Source organism: Notothenia rossii (assembly GCF_949606895.1).
Source record: "Notothenia rossii genome assembly, chromosome: 6".
Lineage (NCBI taxonomy): Eukaryota > Metazoa > Chordata > Actinopteri > Perciformes > Nototheniidae > Notothenia > Notothenia rossii.
In genome coordinates this window covers 67,312,167-67,326,920 of record NC_136909.1, presented here as the reverse complement: position 1 = coordinate 67,326,920, position 14,754 = coordinate 67,312,167, and the positions used below count along the sequence as shown (strand labels likewise).

At 40.3% G+C, this 14,754-nt stretch overlaps 1 protein-coding gene and 1 long non-coding RNA gene across 2 annotated transcripts in view; one reads left to right on the top strand and one right to left on the bottom strand.

Annotated features, from left to right (window-relative positions):
* Positions 1 to 235: 235 nt before the first annotated feature.
* On the bottom strand, positions 236 to 2,482 carry LOC307042798. The gene is made up of 3 exons (XR_013809242.1): positions 1,945 to 2,482; positions 1,546 to 1,812; positions 236 to 1,301 (listed from the first exon to the last, which is right to left on the bottom strand). It is a non-coding gene; the product is annotated as an uncharacterized lncRNA (long non-coding RNA).
* Positions 2,483 to 7,603: 5,121 nt separating this feature from the next.
* LOC307042269 (phosphofurin acidic cluster sorting protein 2) overlaps positions 7,604 to 14,754 on the top strand; it is a gene marked incomplete at its 5' end in the record, with an annotated part of 58,445 nt that continues 51,294 nt past the window's right edge. Inside the window, 2 exon segments of the mRNA XM_079686065.1 lie at positions 7,604 to 7,642; positions 7,644 to 8,005. Of these exon segments, the coding sequence (XP_079542191.1) occupies positions 7,604 to 7,642; positions 7,644 to 8,005 (401 nt within the window).

Below are 14,754 nucleotides of genomic sequence, written 5' to 3'. Positions count from 1 at the left end.
ATATGTTTACTGAAAAGATTAAATGATACTAAGACTGAATAATACATGGTTTCTTATTTACATTTACAATAACCCTCAATGGCCATACATGGGAGCGTCACCAGACCAATTGTCATCTCTAGAATATTGTTGAATGAATTAAGCCTGAATGTAGATGAAAGTTGTATATTGATTAGGGCTACACAATTTAGAACACACAAAAAGATGTTTACTGAAAAGATTAAATGATACTGAATAATGCATGTTTTTTTTATTTACAAGACTACAGCTCCATGACTTTACTCCAATGGGACGACAGACACTGACAGATTAGACAAGGCACAGCAAATAACCCCAATCTTGTCAATTAATGCTAGTGCCTCACCTGGTTTTGTTAGCATGTGCTCTATGGGCACAGCCCTGCTTTGCAGAATCTGATATTTTCTTCTGACTAATCCTATGACTCTTTCGACATGAATACGCACATTAGCTATTTTTCTTGTCTCTTTCACCTCGTATGCTGACAGCTGACTTTTCCCCCTGGTGAATGCAGGCATCTTTAGTGAAGCACAGTAAAATCCCACACTATCGCCAATATCTAACCCACGGTCTGCTAGGACAATATCTCCAGGTAACAGGTTTTTTAGGAGCCCACTCTGTATTGTGATCTGTTTATCACTAACTCTTCCTCCCCAGGCACAAGATATGTAAGTGACATAGCCTTGGGGAGCAACACCAATCAGAAATGTAACAGTATGGTGATGCTTGTAGTTGGACCATGTTTGTGCTCTAGCTAGTAAATTAGAGGGCCTCTCAATAAAAACTTCAAAACAGTCAACAATCACAGCAACTCTACATCCAAATGCCTGTCTGAATCCCATTGGCATTGTAGCTTGAAGTACATGTCGCTCTGGCCACTCAATTATAAATTCTGTACTCTCATGAAGTATGTCAATTAACTTATGCCAAATTCTAGAAGCAGTGGAGAGAGAGATGTTGAACCTAAAAGCCAAATCTTTCAGAGGGAGATTTAGTCTCAGCCTCAGCAAAACTAAAATGAACTGTTCAAATTTGGAGAGCACAGACATAGGGCCACAGGTGATGTAGGGCTCGCACAGTTGAAAAACCTGAAGTAAAACTAAGAAGTTGGGGAGCCCGGTGTAAAACTTTTGTCTTCTCTTCGTTGTTCTCAAAGGACTCCTGGTTGAACTTTGTATCCAGTGCCTTTGTCCGAAGATCTCCCAGCTCTGTTGTGTTCTGTCTCAGAACATCCTCCATCCTCTCGATGTCCTCCATCGTTCAATCAGTCTGGCATCCTGCATCTGCATACAATATAGCAGTAGCAAGCATAATTAGTTATTTAAAATAGTAACATATGAATGTGAATTGTTGTGAAGTTATCTTTTTGACAACCTTTTTACACACATGCAAGTTCTCTGTTCCAATTATTGCAGATTCTCAAGTCAGTACTCTATTTTCTAAACCTAAACCTAATTCAAAGTTTGCATTGATTTTCTGACAATCACATTTTGTAATATTTAATAATAATGCTGGTGGTTAATTTACCTTGTTGGTCATTTAATATCCCACTGGTGTCCTCTGGTTGTGGTCTGTCAGACGGGGGTTGCGTCGGTTCTGGGCTCTCGGTTGTCTGCAGGAGATCCAACAAAGCCTCTGCACATTCTGATTGTCTTTGTTGGTCTTCCTTGAGCTCCATCCTCTGCTCTCGTCGAAGAGATGCCTCTGATCTGGGCTTACTTGTTGTGTGGTAACCGAGGCTAACAGTGGGAGCCCAGTCTACCGACTCAACGTCACCCAAAGCGCTAGGGCACCCTAAAAAGTCCCAACAAAGTCCATATTAGACTACAGGTAACTTAAACATGATCAGTATTACTAATTACAAAAGCATTTAACCACAACCCAATAATACATAAACAAAGCCACAAAAACTAAGTTAGCTAATACCTCTGATGAAGTGGTCGCTGCAGACACGTGCATTAGACGACTCTGCTCCTCCCGACCGCAGATGTAGGTTTGAAAGCCATTTTTTCCGGCGTTCTTCGGTTAGCTTCTTAAATTGCTCAGCTTTATGGACGTCAACCTTCGGCACTCGGTAAAACCTCTTGTTTTTCTCTCGGCCGGATCGATTGGAACAACCGTAAACTACACAACACACCGGCATTTTCACAATGGTAACAGCAACTAGATCCTCTGTAGAAAATTACTTCCTGACCTCCAATGGAATTTCGCGCCAAAGGAACGCAGCGGTGTGACGTCAAGTGAAACCAAGCTATAGGTCTAATTTATTCTTGTCCACTTTTTCATCTTGCAGTATAAAGTAGCAAAGCAGGTGTTGCATCTGCCTCAAGATGCAACAACTTGGAGAAACACTCAACGCTGCTGCAGGTTTCATACACCTCCCACATACTCATCTGCAGCACACGCAGCTATAAGGTCCTCAGGGGTTAGCATATGGTGCACATAATTTCTTTTGAGCCTCTGAATTGGCCCTAAACAAATCTCATCAATGCGTCAATATGGTCAAAGTTTTGCTACATATATACCATATAGGGCCCAACTGCATTTTAGGACAAATTGACAATGCTAATGTTCTCCCATTGTCAGATTTGATTCATTAGAGCTGTATTGCAGGAAAAACCCAGTGGAGATTCAACATGTTTCCTATTATTCCCTTATTCAATAGTGGAAAGAAAAATGTGTAATGGCACTGGGAGTTACAAGCAGAACTTTTCTTTCACTAGTGGTATTGCTCATTACGCCTACTTTGCAAAGTTTCACAAATGCCACAAAGTCCTGTTGCCCTTGAAGTTCTATATTTAATCTAGAACATGCGTGGCTGCATGTGCAGTGATTCAGAAAAGGATTTTTGTTCAGCTTGTCATCAAAGGCTTTCTCATTAAAAAATGTCTGACTTTGATGGTGTGGAGGTGGAACAAACCTAAAACAAAAGCTATAGGGCTAAAAATAAAGTCCTGCTTGGAGACCACAATCACTCCAGCATTTTAAAGTTATCAGTCAGATGTCAGAATAAGAATAAGATGTTACCTAACAGCAGGTGTGGGTAATTACCATTGTTTGTTGCCTTGTGTCAGAGAGAATCAATGCTATATTTGCACAATCAGTCTTTAATAACAACAATAAAATGCTTTGCAAAATCTGTGTAACCTTTCTTCACTTGATGTTAGGATGCAAGCAATTTCTTCGATTTATTTGGGGGGAGGACGCATGCCATGGAGCAGGTGTTACCTAACAACCTGATGTTAGGATATTTAATCATCTTCCCCAGAACTCTCCAGTTAATGTGTCAGACTGTTCCGTTCCTTTGAACCTTCAACGATGTCAAAGCATCACAATAAATACACCCACCTACTCACACTTATAAAGGAGTAGAAGGATTCAATCATGAGAGTCTAGCAAGCAAGAGAGAAGAGAAAAGAGAGGCAGGGGAAATAAGAGATCCTACAAAAACATGCAGACAGCCTGCCATCTATTGGACGAATCAAACCGTGCACTTCAGTGTTTATTTTCCATTTTGCTGTCGTGCTGTATTTCAACACTAGGTGGCAGTGCACTACACAAAATGCCTCATTAATCATTTTGTCCATTATGGTAATTTTGAGGTGGTAGCATTCCTCAAAGGACAGAACATAATGATACAATGATGAATACCAGAAGGAAGCCAGAGTTGAAAAAAAACTCTGGTTCTTATCTCCAGGCACATTGGTATAATAAATAAGTCATTAATTTCCTCCTTAAACAATACTCTTACTCGTACAAAATGTATGACCTGACATCGAGAATTTTCTTTCTCTTTTCATTTTTATTCAACGAATATTGAGTTGTTTTAACTTCTGTATATATACATTACCTTGCCGTGAATATGTGGATACATTCACAAATGTAGATAATCTTGTTAAAATGTTTGGTTGGAATAAAGAATAGAGAGCCAAGGAATTCAATTGTATCATGATTGCCATCCTCATTATTAGCAACCCCAGGGGACGTATACACTGTTACAGTCTGGTAGATGAAATGCTGTCAGGTGCAGAGAGTTGCCTAGCATTAATTAAACATTAGATTGCTTAAACTGCCAGCATATGTTCCAGTGACATAAATATATCCCCTGAGATTGCAACAGACATTGTGTTGCGTTTATTAGAATATTTCCCCTCTGGGTGTCTATGTGAGCCAATGACTAAACTAAACCAACAGTTGGAATCAAAGGTGAGCAATGCGTGAAAAGCAATTTGTTCAATAACCAAGAATGATGTGTTGCTATTACATCAGACAACTGATTGTGCAAAACACAGGCACACTTGACAAAAGGAGAAAGCGCATTTTATTTCGCCCAGTCAGTTTAAACAGGCTGTCGCACACGTTACCCAACCCTGCTGAGCATGTCTAGTCAAGTCAGCTTTATTTGAGTCCTTAGTCACAGTTACAGTCATTGGATTTCACAACACCTGCATCATGAGAACAGTGACTGAATCAAATACCAGGTGTCATTATGTGATTAGAGAATGATGACGAATCATTAATATGTTGAGTAACTACCAAATGAGGGCCACGTATACGTCTACAGTAAAGGTTTGCAATGCAATACTTTGTTGCAAAAGTCACACAAAAACATATCAATGTGTTTATTGCATATAGGTATTGTACCACCTTCAGTCAAATTCAGTTTAGTTTTATACACCAACACGTCGTAAGCAGTGCTTGAATTGGGCCGGTACTCACCGGTACGCAGTACCGGCACTTCTGATTTTTACCCATGTGGTACCGGCACTTCTTACTGAGTACCGGCAAGGTGGCGGTACTCAGTAAAAAACGGTACTTAGCCGCCGGCAATATACGTATATTGTAAACGCAACGCAGCGCAAATGTGGGTCTGACTCTGCCTCACAGAGGGTGACTGGCTGTCTACATGACGTGGCCTGCCGACATTGCCACTTTCATACAGATCATACTAATGCCCTCGATTGGTCTCTGTGTGTCATTCAAGCTCGGGAGGGTGTGTGTTGGTGTATGTGTGGCGCGAGCGAGCGAGAAAGCGCGCGCACCGGTTACGTGTATTGTTGTTAGCATCTGGTGCTAGCTAGCTGCGCTAACGGATATAAGGAGCTGTTTCAACAACAAGGTGGAGGGAGAGTCCTTTGCTGTAACACTGAGAGGCTGATAACTACAGCTCTGGTGAGGTAAATTACTCTCTGAGTCTTTAGATAGTTAACTTAGTTTAAGTTATCTCAGTGGGTCTCAAACGGTTCGGTCACCATTTATGTAAACACATATTTCCATTTGAGGGGCTAGTGATTAGTAAAATATGCATGAATAATACAAACAAAATGTTAACTAGGTGAAAAAAGGTAAGATAAACTTGTTGAGAGCCAAAACTAGTCTTTGCTGTTGCCTCAAAGAGGAGTAGGGGGGAGAGGAGGGAGACAGGAGAGGCCGATTCAGGAGCCCAGACATACTCACAACTATAAATGAACGAAAAACAAATAAATAAACAAGTTTCAATGTTTTTTCATATTGGATATTGTATGTTATTGGTTATGGCCATGTACTTATGATTATTTAAATGTATACATTTTTGTTTCATATGGGTGTAGTCTCTTTATTTCCCCCTCAAAATGCACCAGATTGATGCATTTAACTCCAACATTCAAAAAAAAATCTTACCGGGGGAGCATGCCCCCGGACCCCCCTATAGGATTTGAGTCCCGGCCCCACTGTTCCCAAATAGATTTGCAATTTTTTTTAAATAGTAACCCATCTCCATATGTTTCTTTTTGGGTAGTAGATTTAAACTAGAGGGCTATCACTTTGTGCAGCAACGCTATTGACAATTAAATCCAGCAAAATGGCACAAAAAACTGGTAGTGGCCTCAGGGACGAGGAGTCATTTAACCAGCCAGTAGGAGTCAAGCTTTACTTTCTTTTATATCCATAAAGAAAAAGTAAATCTGTTTACAGTTGTTTCATTATGGATGTTGAGAGGTATCCATATAGCTCTTCATTTTGCTCTCAAAGTGCACCAGATTGATGCATCTAACTTCAATATTTAAAAAAAAAAATGTTCCCGGGGGAGCATGCCCCCGGACCCCCTAGACTAGAGGGTGTCAGGTCCACTCCCCACTTATAGCACTTTACCACTGCACCCCCTCTAATCTCAGATGCACCCTGAGTCATTTTGTTTTAGTACAGTGAGCCTTTCTAAAATATACAGTAAAGAGACAAACCCACCAGCATTATAGGATATACTATGACTTTGTGCCAAATACTTGTTGCTGATTTAGAGTACTGGCACCTTTTTTATTCCAATTCAAGCACTGGTTGTAAGACATAATGGAAAAAGGTAAGGGAAATTGGTCACCCTGAAGACTAAAAAGAGGTACCCAGACCCTAAAAACAAAGTATTTAAAATGTATTTTTACTAACACACATTGTCTATATTTGAAAAAGTATGTAAAAAGTAATATTTACATACTACAAACAACTATATTTAACCAAATCCTAAATATCGTAATTGCTACATTTATTCCATCTGTATAAAATTAGTATTTTGTTGTTGTACACAACGGGATCAACCTTTGATGTTAAATAGTTAAGACGCATAAATAAAATAAGATAAGATAAGATGTACTTTATTGATCCCAATTTGGGAAATGTCAGCGTTACAGCAGCATTGTGCAATGCCTTCTTTTTAACAAGGCATTGCACATAGGAGAAATAAGAGTAGAAACATTTAGAAATATGACTAATGACAGCTTACTTTGAATATATTTTAAATTGGAGAAACGAGTTAAAGTCCCCAGCTAGTATGAATATTCATGGTTTGATTTTCTTTTTTACCAGCTATTGCTACTTTTATGTTTTTTTTAAAACACACACAGATAAAGTGTAATCAATCTTATTGTATGTTCCTGAATCTCTGCAGCCCAAACATAGGATTGTACATTTAGATTTAGATTTTTTACCCTCTAAAGATGCTTTTTCATAGAATATGTTTGTTTTTACAGCATTTTTACAATGCTTTATTAGGCTTACCGCTCCAAAAAGAAAGCTCAATAGCAATGAGCATTACACTTTAATTCATTTAAAACTAAATGCTGCATACATGAGCAATGAATCAACAAATCAATTATTGAACATATGAAATTGGAATGATTTCATTTGAATTGAAACACCCTTTTGTGTGCTAAAACTTTTTTTGTCTCAAAACGTTTGACATGTTGTTGCATGTTTGAGGTAATTAACTAAGCTGGATACAAAATGATTCTCACTTTAAGAAGACCTAAGTTATTACAGGTTTACATTGCTGTGTCTGTGGAAGCAATGTAATCTCTCTGATATTGTTATACGTATTCCCATTCTTCTTTATTAACAATTGAAAGAGCCTAACTGAACTTATGGAGATAAACAAGGCTGTACATTCGTATCACATCGACGACGTTTTCCTTCAACTCTACTGTCTCATAGCTACGCAGCATTTTTCTGTCTTTTAATTTTTGTAATTATCTATAGTCTTTGTGTATAATGGATATTGTTAAGACATGTAAAGTAGGTATGTCAATACGTTTTGAGTGCTGGTTGATAGTAAAATATGTCCCATCCTAGAATCAGGGTCGTGCTGCCCCCGATCAAGAGTGACATGCCCCGCCCCGCCTACCAGCATCTCCAGTCAGTGTAGAAGCGCTGGGAGTCTGGAGGAGCAAGAGCAGACAGCACAGAGTTCAGCGGCTCCCGCTTTCGTACGACACTTAGCTAGAGCTGCTCCCCAGGCAGTGGAGGTGATGATGGCGGCGGCTGTTGAGAGAGGAGGCGTCCGGGCCGCTTTCCTGAACCCGAGCAGCGGCGGCGGCGGTGGACCAGCACCGACAACCCTCCCGACTGGAGCGTTAACCGGGGCTGTGGTCCTGGGCTCGGGATCCAGCAGCATGCCTGTACCCATGAACCTCTTTGCGACCTGGGAGGTAGACCGATCATCCCCAAGCTGCGTTCCGAGGTAACATTAACATTGTTGTGTTAGCGTAAAATACCACATGCCATACTGTTTACAAATCACCGTATATGTTTAATAAATATGGGGCTAATGTTAGGCAAACAACGCCCTCATTGACTGTACGTTAGAGAGACGCGCTGCCACACATTTCCAAAACAGTGTTGGACTGGCTTACTAGCAAGCTAACTAGCAAGGTGGCTAATGCTAAAGCTACCCAGCAAATAGCACTGCTGTCCGAGTTCTTCTCATGTTTCTTGCTAAAAAGCATTGTATTCAAAATATTGTTTTCAAGAAGGAAACAGTCTGTTAAAATAACCCATGCTTACGTGTTTAATGTGCATGCATATTTAATACATGGTTTCCAAGTGTGTAATTGTTTTCTTAACAGTTGTATACAATTGTATTCCGACCGTTATGATAACTAGCTAGCGTTTGCAAAAGTTTAGCCAACTAGTTTATGGGTTAGAGCTGTTGATGCTGCTTATCTTCGCTTTGTAGCTACATTGTTAAATAGAACATTTCCCTTTGTCCATGCAGGCCTGTGCTTGAACTGATTTACGGAATGCATGCCACCTAATAGCAACATAACTATCTATAAATACAGTGACATGAATGCCGTTCCTCTCAACTAGCAGACGTCGTTTTCATCCTAAGCACCGTGTGGCATCAACTGTCTGGACAAACAAGCAGTTGCAAAGCCACTTGACTATTTGAAATCCACATGATATTCCCCTTTATGTACTGTGGCCTGTTTTATGCTTATGTTCAGATACCACCTTGTATTTCAGCGTTGGCTAACTGGTCACACACAGCCATAACACATACATATACAACCACTCAAAGTGTTGACACAGCAGCTGACACAAGGAGAGTAAACTGTTTAGATTATCACTTCTTTATGCAGATGCACTTGAAGTCAGCAATTAATTTCAGTATAGCTGTTCAGCAATACTCAGCTGCATCAGTATTCATCGTCAGTGAGCAGGCACTGCTGCCACCTGACCAGAACCCTCTCGGGAGCTGTGGGCACATTAATCAGCTTTGACCTAGATATGCTTCACTCATTGGGAGAGAAGTGGGCCTGAAAGGGGAGAGTTTCCTCCACAGTTGATGTGCTGTGTTTGCCTGCTCTGCTGCCACTTTAGTGTATGCAAGAGAATGTCATACTGTATGGAATGATAGCATGCACAAAACATGGATCATTTACAGTAATAGAGGTCTTTAAAATCTCAGTTTGATTATTATTCAATCTTTAGCAACTTCGCTGATTTGAACCCAATGGAGTGTTTGAAGTGACAGCATTGCTTTTTTATTTGACAGATAACTACCACTTGTTAGTCCCTTTTAGCATATATGATGTTATTATTGCTGCATGTAAGATGCAGGAAGGATAGGTATATTTTGTGACATAAATCTAACATGTTCCTTTGACAAAAACTATAGACTATGGATGTCTGTCTTAAAAACATTTGAAAGCCACTAGCAACTACAATTGAAGTGAGCATGCTTCTGGTAACTGTATCCATTAAATGTTAAGACTACTGGCTAGCAGAGAAAGCAGGAAATATGTTGGCGCACTTATAGAGCGTGCCATACATGGCGCATTGGTTTCCCACATGTCTTCCCTTTACACTTTGCTTCCTCTCTACAGTGGATTGAAAACAAGATGCAGTATTAAAGATGAATAAGGATGAGAATGGCAATGGATTATTCATGAGGCACAGAGAGTAAAGTCACCAGTCTTTGTTCAGCAAAAGACTACAGTAGCTGCCTGGCATAAGTCTTTGTTGATATCTTGGTTGATTTCTCAGATCTGATATGTAATGGAGTAAAGTGGTATGACACAAGAGTTTATTTAGGCAAGAAACATCTCTGTTTGTAAGGTTTTTTTTCCGACAGTGTCTTAGATTCACAGTGCTCACAGCAGTTTGCCAAGTAGTTTGCCAAGCCTGTTTCTGCCTTCTTTGTTTTTAGACCACTTATCCTAGACTAGTGTGAAAGGTCTTGCATGGAGCCCAACCCAAGGCCTGTTTTGGGGTTTCTGCCTTGGCATGCATTCAGGGGCTGGGCCATTTTGTGTGCAGCTGTTTGCTCCTCTGCTAGCCTTTAGCAAATGTTGGAGTCCAGCTACTGTAAGTGGCACAGTTTCAAATTAGGGCATGGTGCTGTTAGCAATCAACTGTTTTTTTTATTGTGGCACTCTAAAACATCTAACACAGCTGTTGTTAATGTGACTCTGCATTTTAAAATCGATCCTCCAAAGCCCTGAAGCAAGAGAAGGTTGGCTTAGAGGAAAATGTTTTATTCACAAAGGAAAAAATGTTGTCAGCGCTCGTTGCTGCTTTCAGCATGAGATCGGGATCCCTTACAGTTCTGCTTTTAAAAACTATGACACAACAAGGTTGTAACTTTTTCTTTTTCATTATTTTCTTTATTTACATTCATAGAAATACTTTTTATTCGCACAGAGCCTTTTTTTTGTTGCACTTGCTATTAGCTTTTGCTTGTATCAAAATGAAACCATAAAATGGCAGATACATTTTATTTGCTGTGTGTGATATAGTGTTAGACTCTTAATGGAAGCTCCTTTCTTTAAAAGGCATATTGGAACTATTGGACATGCATTGTTTTTAATTCCAGCACTGCCATGACTGACGGACTACCACGATCCAATGTTGATGTTCTTATATATAGTATTAGAATTGCATCATATTTCTTATCAGGAGTTGTTTCTTGTTTTAACCCTCTGGTTTACCCTTAGACCAAGTGAGTTGTCAATGAATGCTGAGTAACCAAAGCAAAAGCTAAAAAGCAAACATCTTGCTGTTTTGAGCTGCTTTTAAATAAATCCTAATGAGCCACATACAGTGGGGCAAAAAAGTATTTAGTCAGCCACCAATTGTGCAAGTTCTCCCACTTAAAAAGATGAGAGAGTCCTGTAATTTTCATCCTAGGTATACCTCAACTATGAGAGACAAAATGAGAAAAAAAAATCCAGAAAATCACATCTGATTTTTAAAGAATCTATTTGCAAATTATGGTGGAAAATAAGTATTTGGTCAAAAGTTCATCTCAATACTTCGTTGTATATCCTTTGTTGGCAATGACAGAGGTCAAACGTTTTCTGTAAGTCTTCACAAGGTTTTCACACAATGTTGCTGCTATTTTGGCCCATTCCTCCATGCAGATCTCCTCTAGAGCAGTGATGTTTTGGGGCTGTCGCTGGGCAACACAGACTTTCAACTCCCTCCAAAGATTTTCTATGGGGTTGAGATCTGGAGACTGGCTAGGCCACTCCAGGACCTTGAAATGCTCCTTACGAAGCCACTCCTTCGTTGCCCGGGCGGTGGGTTTGGGATCATTGTCATGCTGAAAGACCCAGCCACGTTTCATCTTCAATGCCCTTGCTGATGGAAGGAGGTTGTCACTCAAAATCTCACGATACATGGCCCCATTAATTCTTTCCTTTACACGGATCAGTCGTCCTGGTCCCTTTGCAGAAAAACAGCCCCAAAGCATGATGTTTCCACCCCCATGTTTCACAGTAGGTATGGTGTTCTTTGGATGCAACTCAGCATTCTTTCTCCTCCAAACACGTCTAGTTGAGTTTTTACCAAAAAGTTCTATTTTGGTTTCATCTGACCATATGACATTCTCCCAATCCTCTTCTGGATCATCTAAATGCTCTCTAGCAAACTTCAGCCTGGTGCAGGTCTACAATTGTGTTTCTGGAGTCCTTTGACAGCTCTTTGGTCTTGGCCATAGTGGAGTTTGGAGTGTGACTGTTTGAGGTTGTGGACAGGTGTCTTTTATACTGATAACGAGTTCAAACAGGTGCCATTAATACAGTTAACAAGTGGAGGGCAGAGGAGGCTCTTAAAGAAGAAGTTACAGGTCTGTGAGAGCCAGAAATCTTGTTTGTTTGTCGGTGACCAAATATTTATTTTCCACCATAATTTGCAAATAAATTCTTTAAAAATCAGATAATGTGATTTTCTGGATTTGTTTTTTCTCATTTTGTCTCTCATAGTTGAGGTATACCTAGGATGAAAATTACAGGCCTCTCATCTTTTTAAGTGGGAGAACTTGCACAATTGGTGGCTGACTAAATACTTTTTTTCCCCACTGTATCTATGGCAAGGCAGGCATTTGTTGAGGGAACCATGTGGTATTTAAAGGAATGACACTAATGCAGAGGTCAAGCTGGTGCTATGTTTATCTAACAAAAAATAATGTGTAGCAGCATGCAATGGTTGGCTTCTTACCAAGTTCAAAGATGGTCTTTTTTACGACTCGTCAAAAGTGTTGACCTTTAACCTCATCACTTACATGACGGGAGCAACCAAGCAATTTTGTCTTGTTTACGTCACCAGGCTTCCAAAATGGTAGGGAAGGTGTTTTGGTTACGGATTTAAAAGCTTTCAAATGAACTGAATTAAAAGCACTGGAAATATTGTTGCACAGAGTTGTATCTACGCAGTATTTGTATGTGTCTCTCTGGTGTTAAGAGAGGTGAAGATATCTCAAAGGATTTCTCCCACGCTGCAAAATCAACCACATCTTTCCGCATTTTCCTTCTCTGGTGTTTATCTTGAGTGCACAGAGCATCCTTCTTTCTGTCCCTTTGATTCATGTGAGTCCTGAGATGACACAGCCTTATCTGGAGAGTAATTGAGTATACTCTGCAGGCTCTGGTCAGATGTTTGTTTCTTCTGCCCCAATTCTGTATATTGGATTCAAATTGACGTGTGCTGTGTATGTCAGCAGATAAGTCAGAAAAACTAAAACAAACTCGGGCAATGACTGGAGCAACATTGCTGCGTCGTCTTTGTTCTAGGTCAGTGAATATGGAGCCAGCAGCCCTAAGTCTTCCTTTACATATACCTTATGTTGTCGTGCACACAGCTACTTATTATATACCCAGAAGGTTGAATTGTTTGCATGCAATGTCTCGTATCATCCCTGGTCTCAATCTCCTTGATTTAGTATCTAATTCTCTGTATGTTCACTTTTAAACCTAAAATAAAACCATTGAATCAGGATAGAAATAAAGTAGGCTTGTCGGTCAATTAACAAGAGCTTACTGTCCTCGTATACCTCCTTGCTAACCCTTCCATCTCAAGGATTGTATATTGTTTCTCCCTGCAGGGGAGCTGCAATAATCTGATTTCATAACAGGAAAAGAAGAGCCAGTAATCTGATGCTGCACACAGACACTGGCTGCTTAATCCTCTGCTTCCTTTTGCAATCATAAACAAGGCCCCACATCAGCCTTCTCCTGTGCCCTTCAAAACTGTGACACAGCACTCTGTCTGACTGCGTCATGTTTACAATGTTTTGGGTTGGCTGGTTTTATTTTCCTCTCTTCCTATTGGACATTACCAAAGACCAATGTAGCAGTATCTCCTTTATTTGATCCAAAGCTTCCGTTCAAAAGTGTCTCTGTGTTTGGTTGGACAATATGACAGCATCATGTTCTGTTGACCAATGCCAATAACCATGGCATTAACTTCCCTCATGGATCTCAGTACAAGGGATTGGTCAGCAGGCTCATGGAGAACAAGGATGCAAGATGCTTGGTAGCTTGACATTTCAACAGATTTAAAAATACATCTTAATTCTGATATTAAATTAGTAAAAATAAAAATGTAACACAAGGCTCAACCCAAGCCTACAGTCTTTGTTCGGCCACTTTCCAGTACATGTTACACCGAATGTGTTAAGGCCCAGATACACCGGCCCGAAACCGGCAGTAAATGGGAGTCGGGCCGAACATGAGCGTGGGCACGCCCTATTCGGAGTGGTGTGCGCCGCACCGTCGGGTCTTTTCTGCCGACCTGACGCCTTTTCTTGTTGAATCGGCGTCGGGAACACCACCGGAAGTCGGACAAAGGGATAACACTGATTGGCTGTTCAGCTAGCGAATCAGTGCATGAGAAGCATTAACGGAAGTGAGGGAGGTAAACAAATATTTTAAAATGGAAGATGGAACACACACGGACGGCTATTTCACCTCATCGGTTTATAGATCTCCTGTTCGTTCATGTTTTCAATGGACGAGAGTGAAAATGGAAAGAAAAACGCTATTTGTTGTTTGTTTATATCACGGAGTCTGTTCTTCTTCTCTGTCTTCTGGTTGTTGCCTCTTTTGAATGATGAATACACACTACCGCCGCCTGCTGGTAAGGAGAGTTATTGCCACTCACGCATACGCAGTTCATACGTGCTCGGCTCGGATTTGCGGTGTGTTCCAGTGCGCTAAGTCGGCAAATACGCAAGAGAGTCCGGCGACGCAACAGTCGGTGTCGGCGTCGGCGTCGGCAACTTCTCAACTGTCGGGCCGGTGTATCTGGGCCTTTACTTTGATCTCAAAGTTGAGACAGCCGTTCAGTTCGCTTATAATGTCTTATTTTTAATGCTGAATTGCATATTTTATGATTGGTTTTGTTACTAGAATAATCCAATTAGAACAATTTGATTGAAACATGATTCACTGTTCTACATTTTGCTGCTCTTGCATTAAAGAGTTATTACCCTTACAGTTAATTTACATTACATAAATGCCCTAGAGTCTATAAAACCGCTCGATATCACGGACTAGACTTGGGGAAGATACACATACCATGGATAAATGAAAATACCCCACTGTACATCATTTCACTTTATTGATAAGTTTTTTTTGTTTTAGATACTTCTTTAAAAACATGACATAAAAAAAAAAAACATTGCATAAAGTAAATTCTAACTCGGCT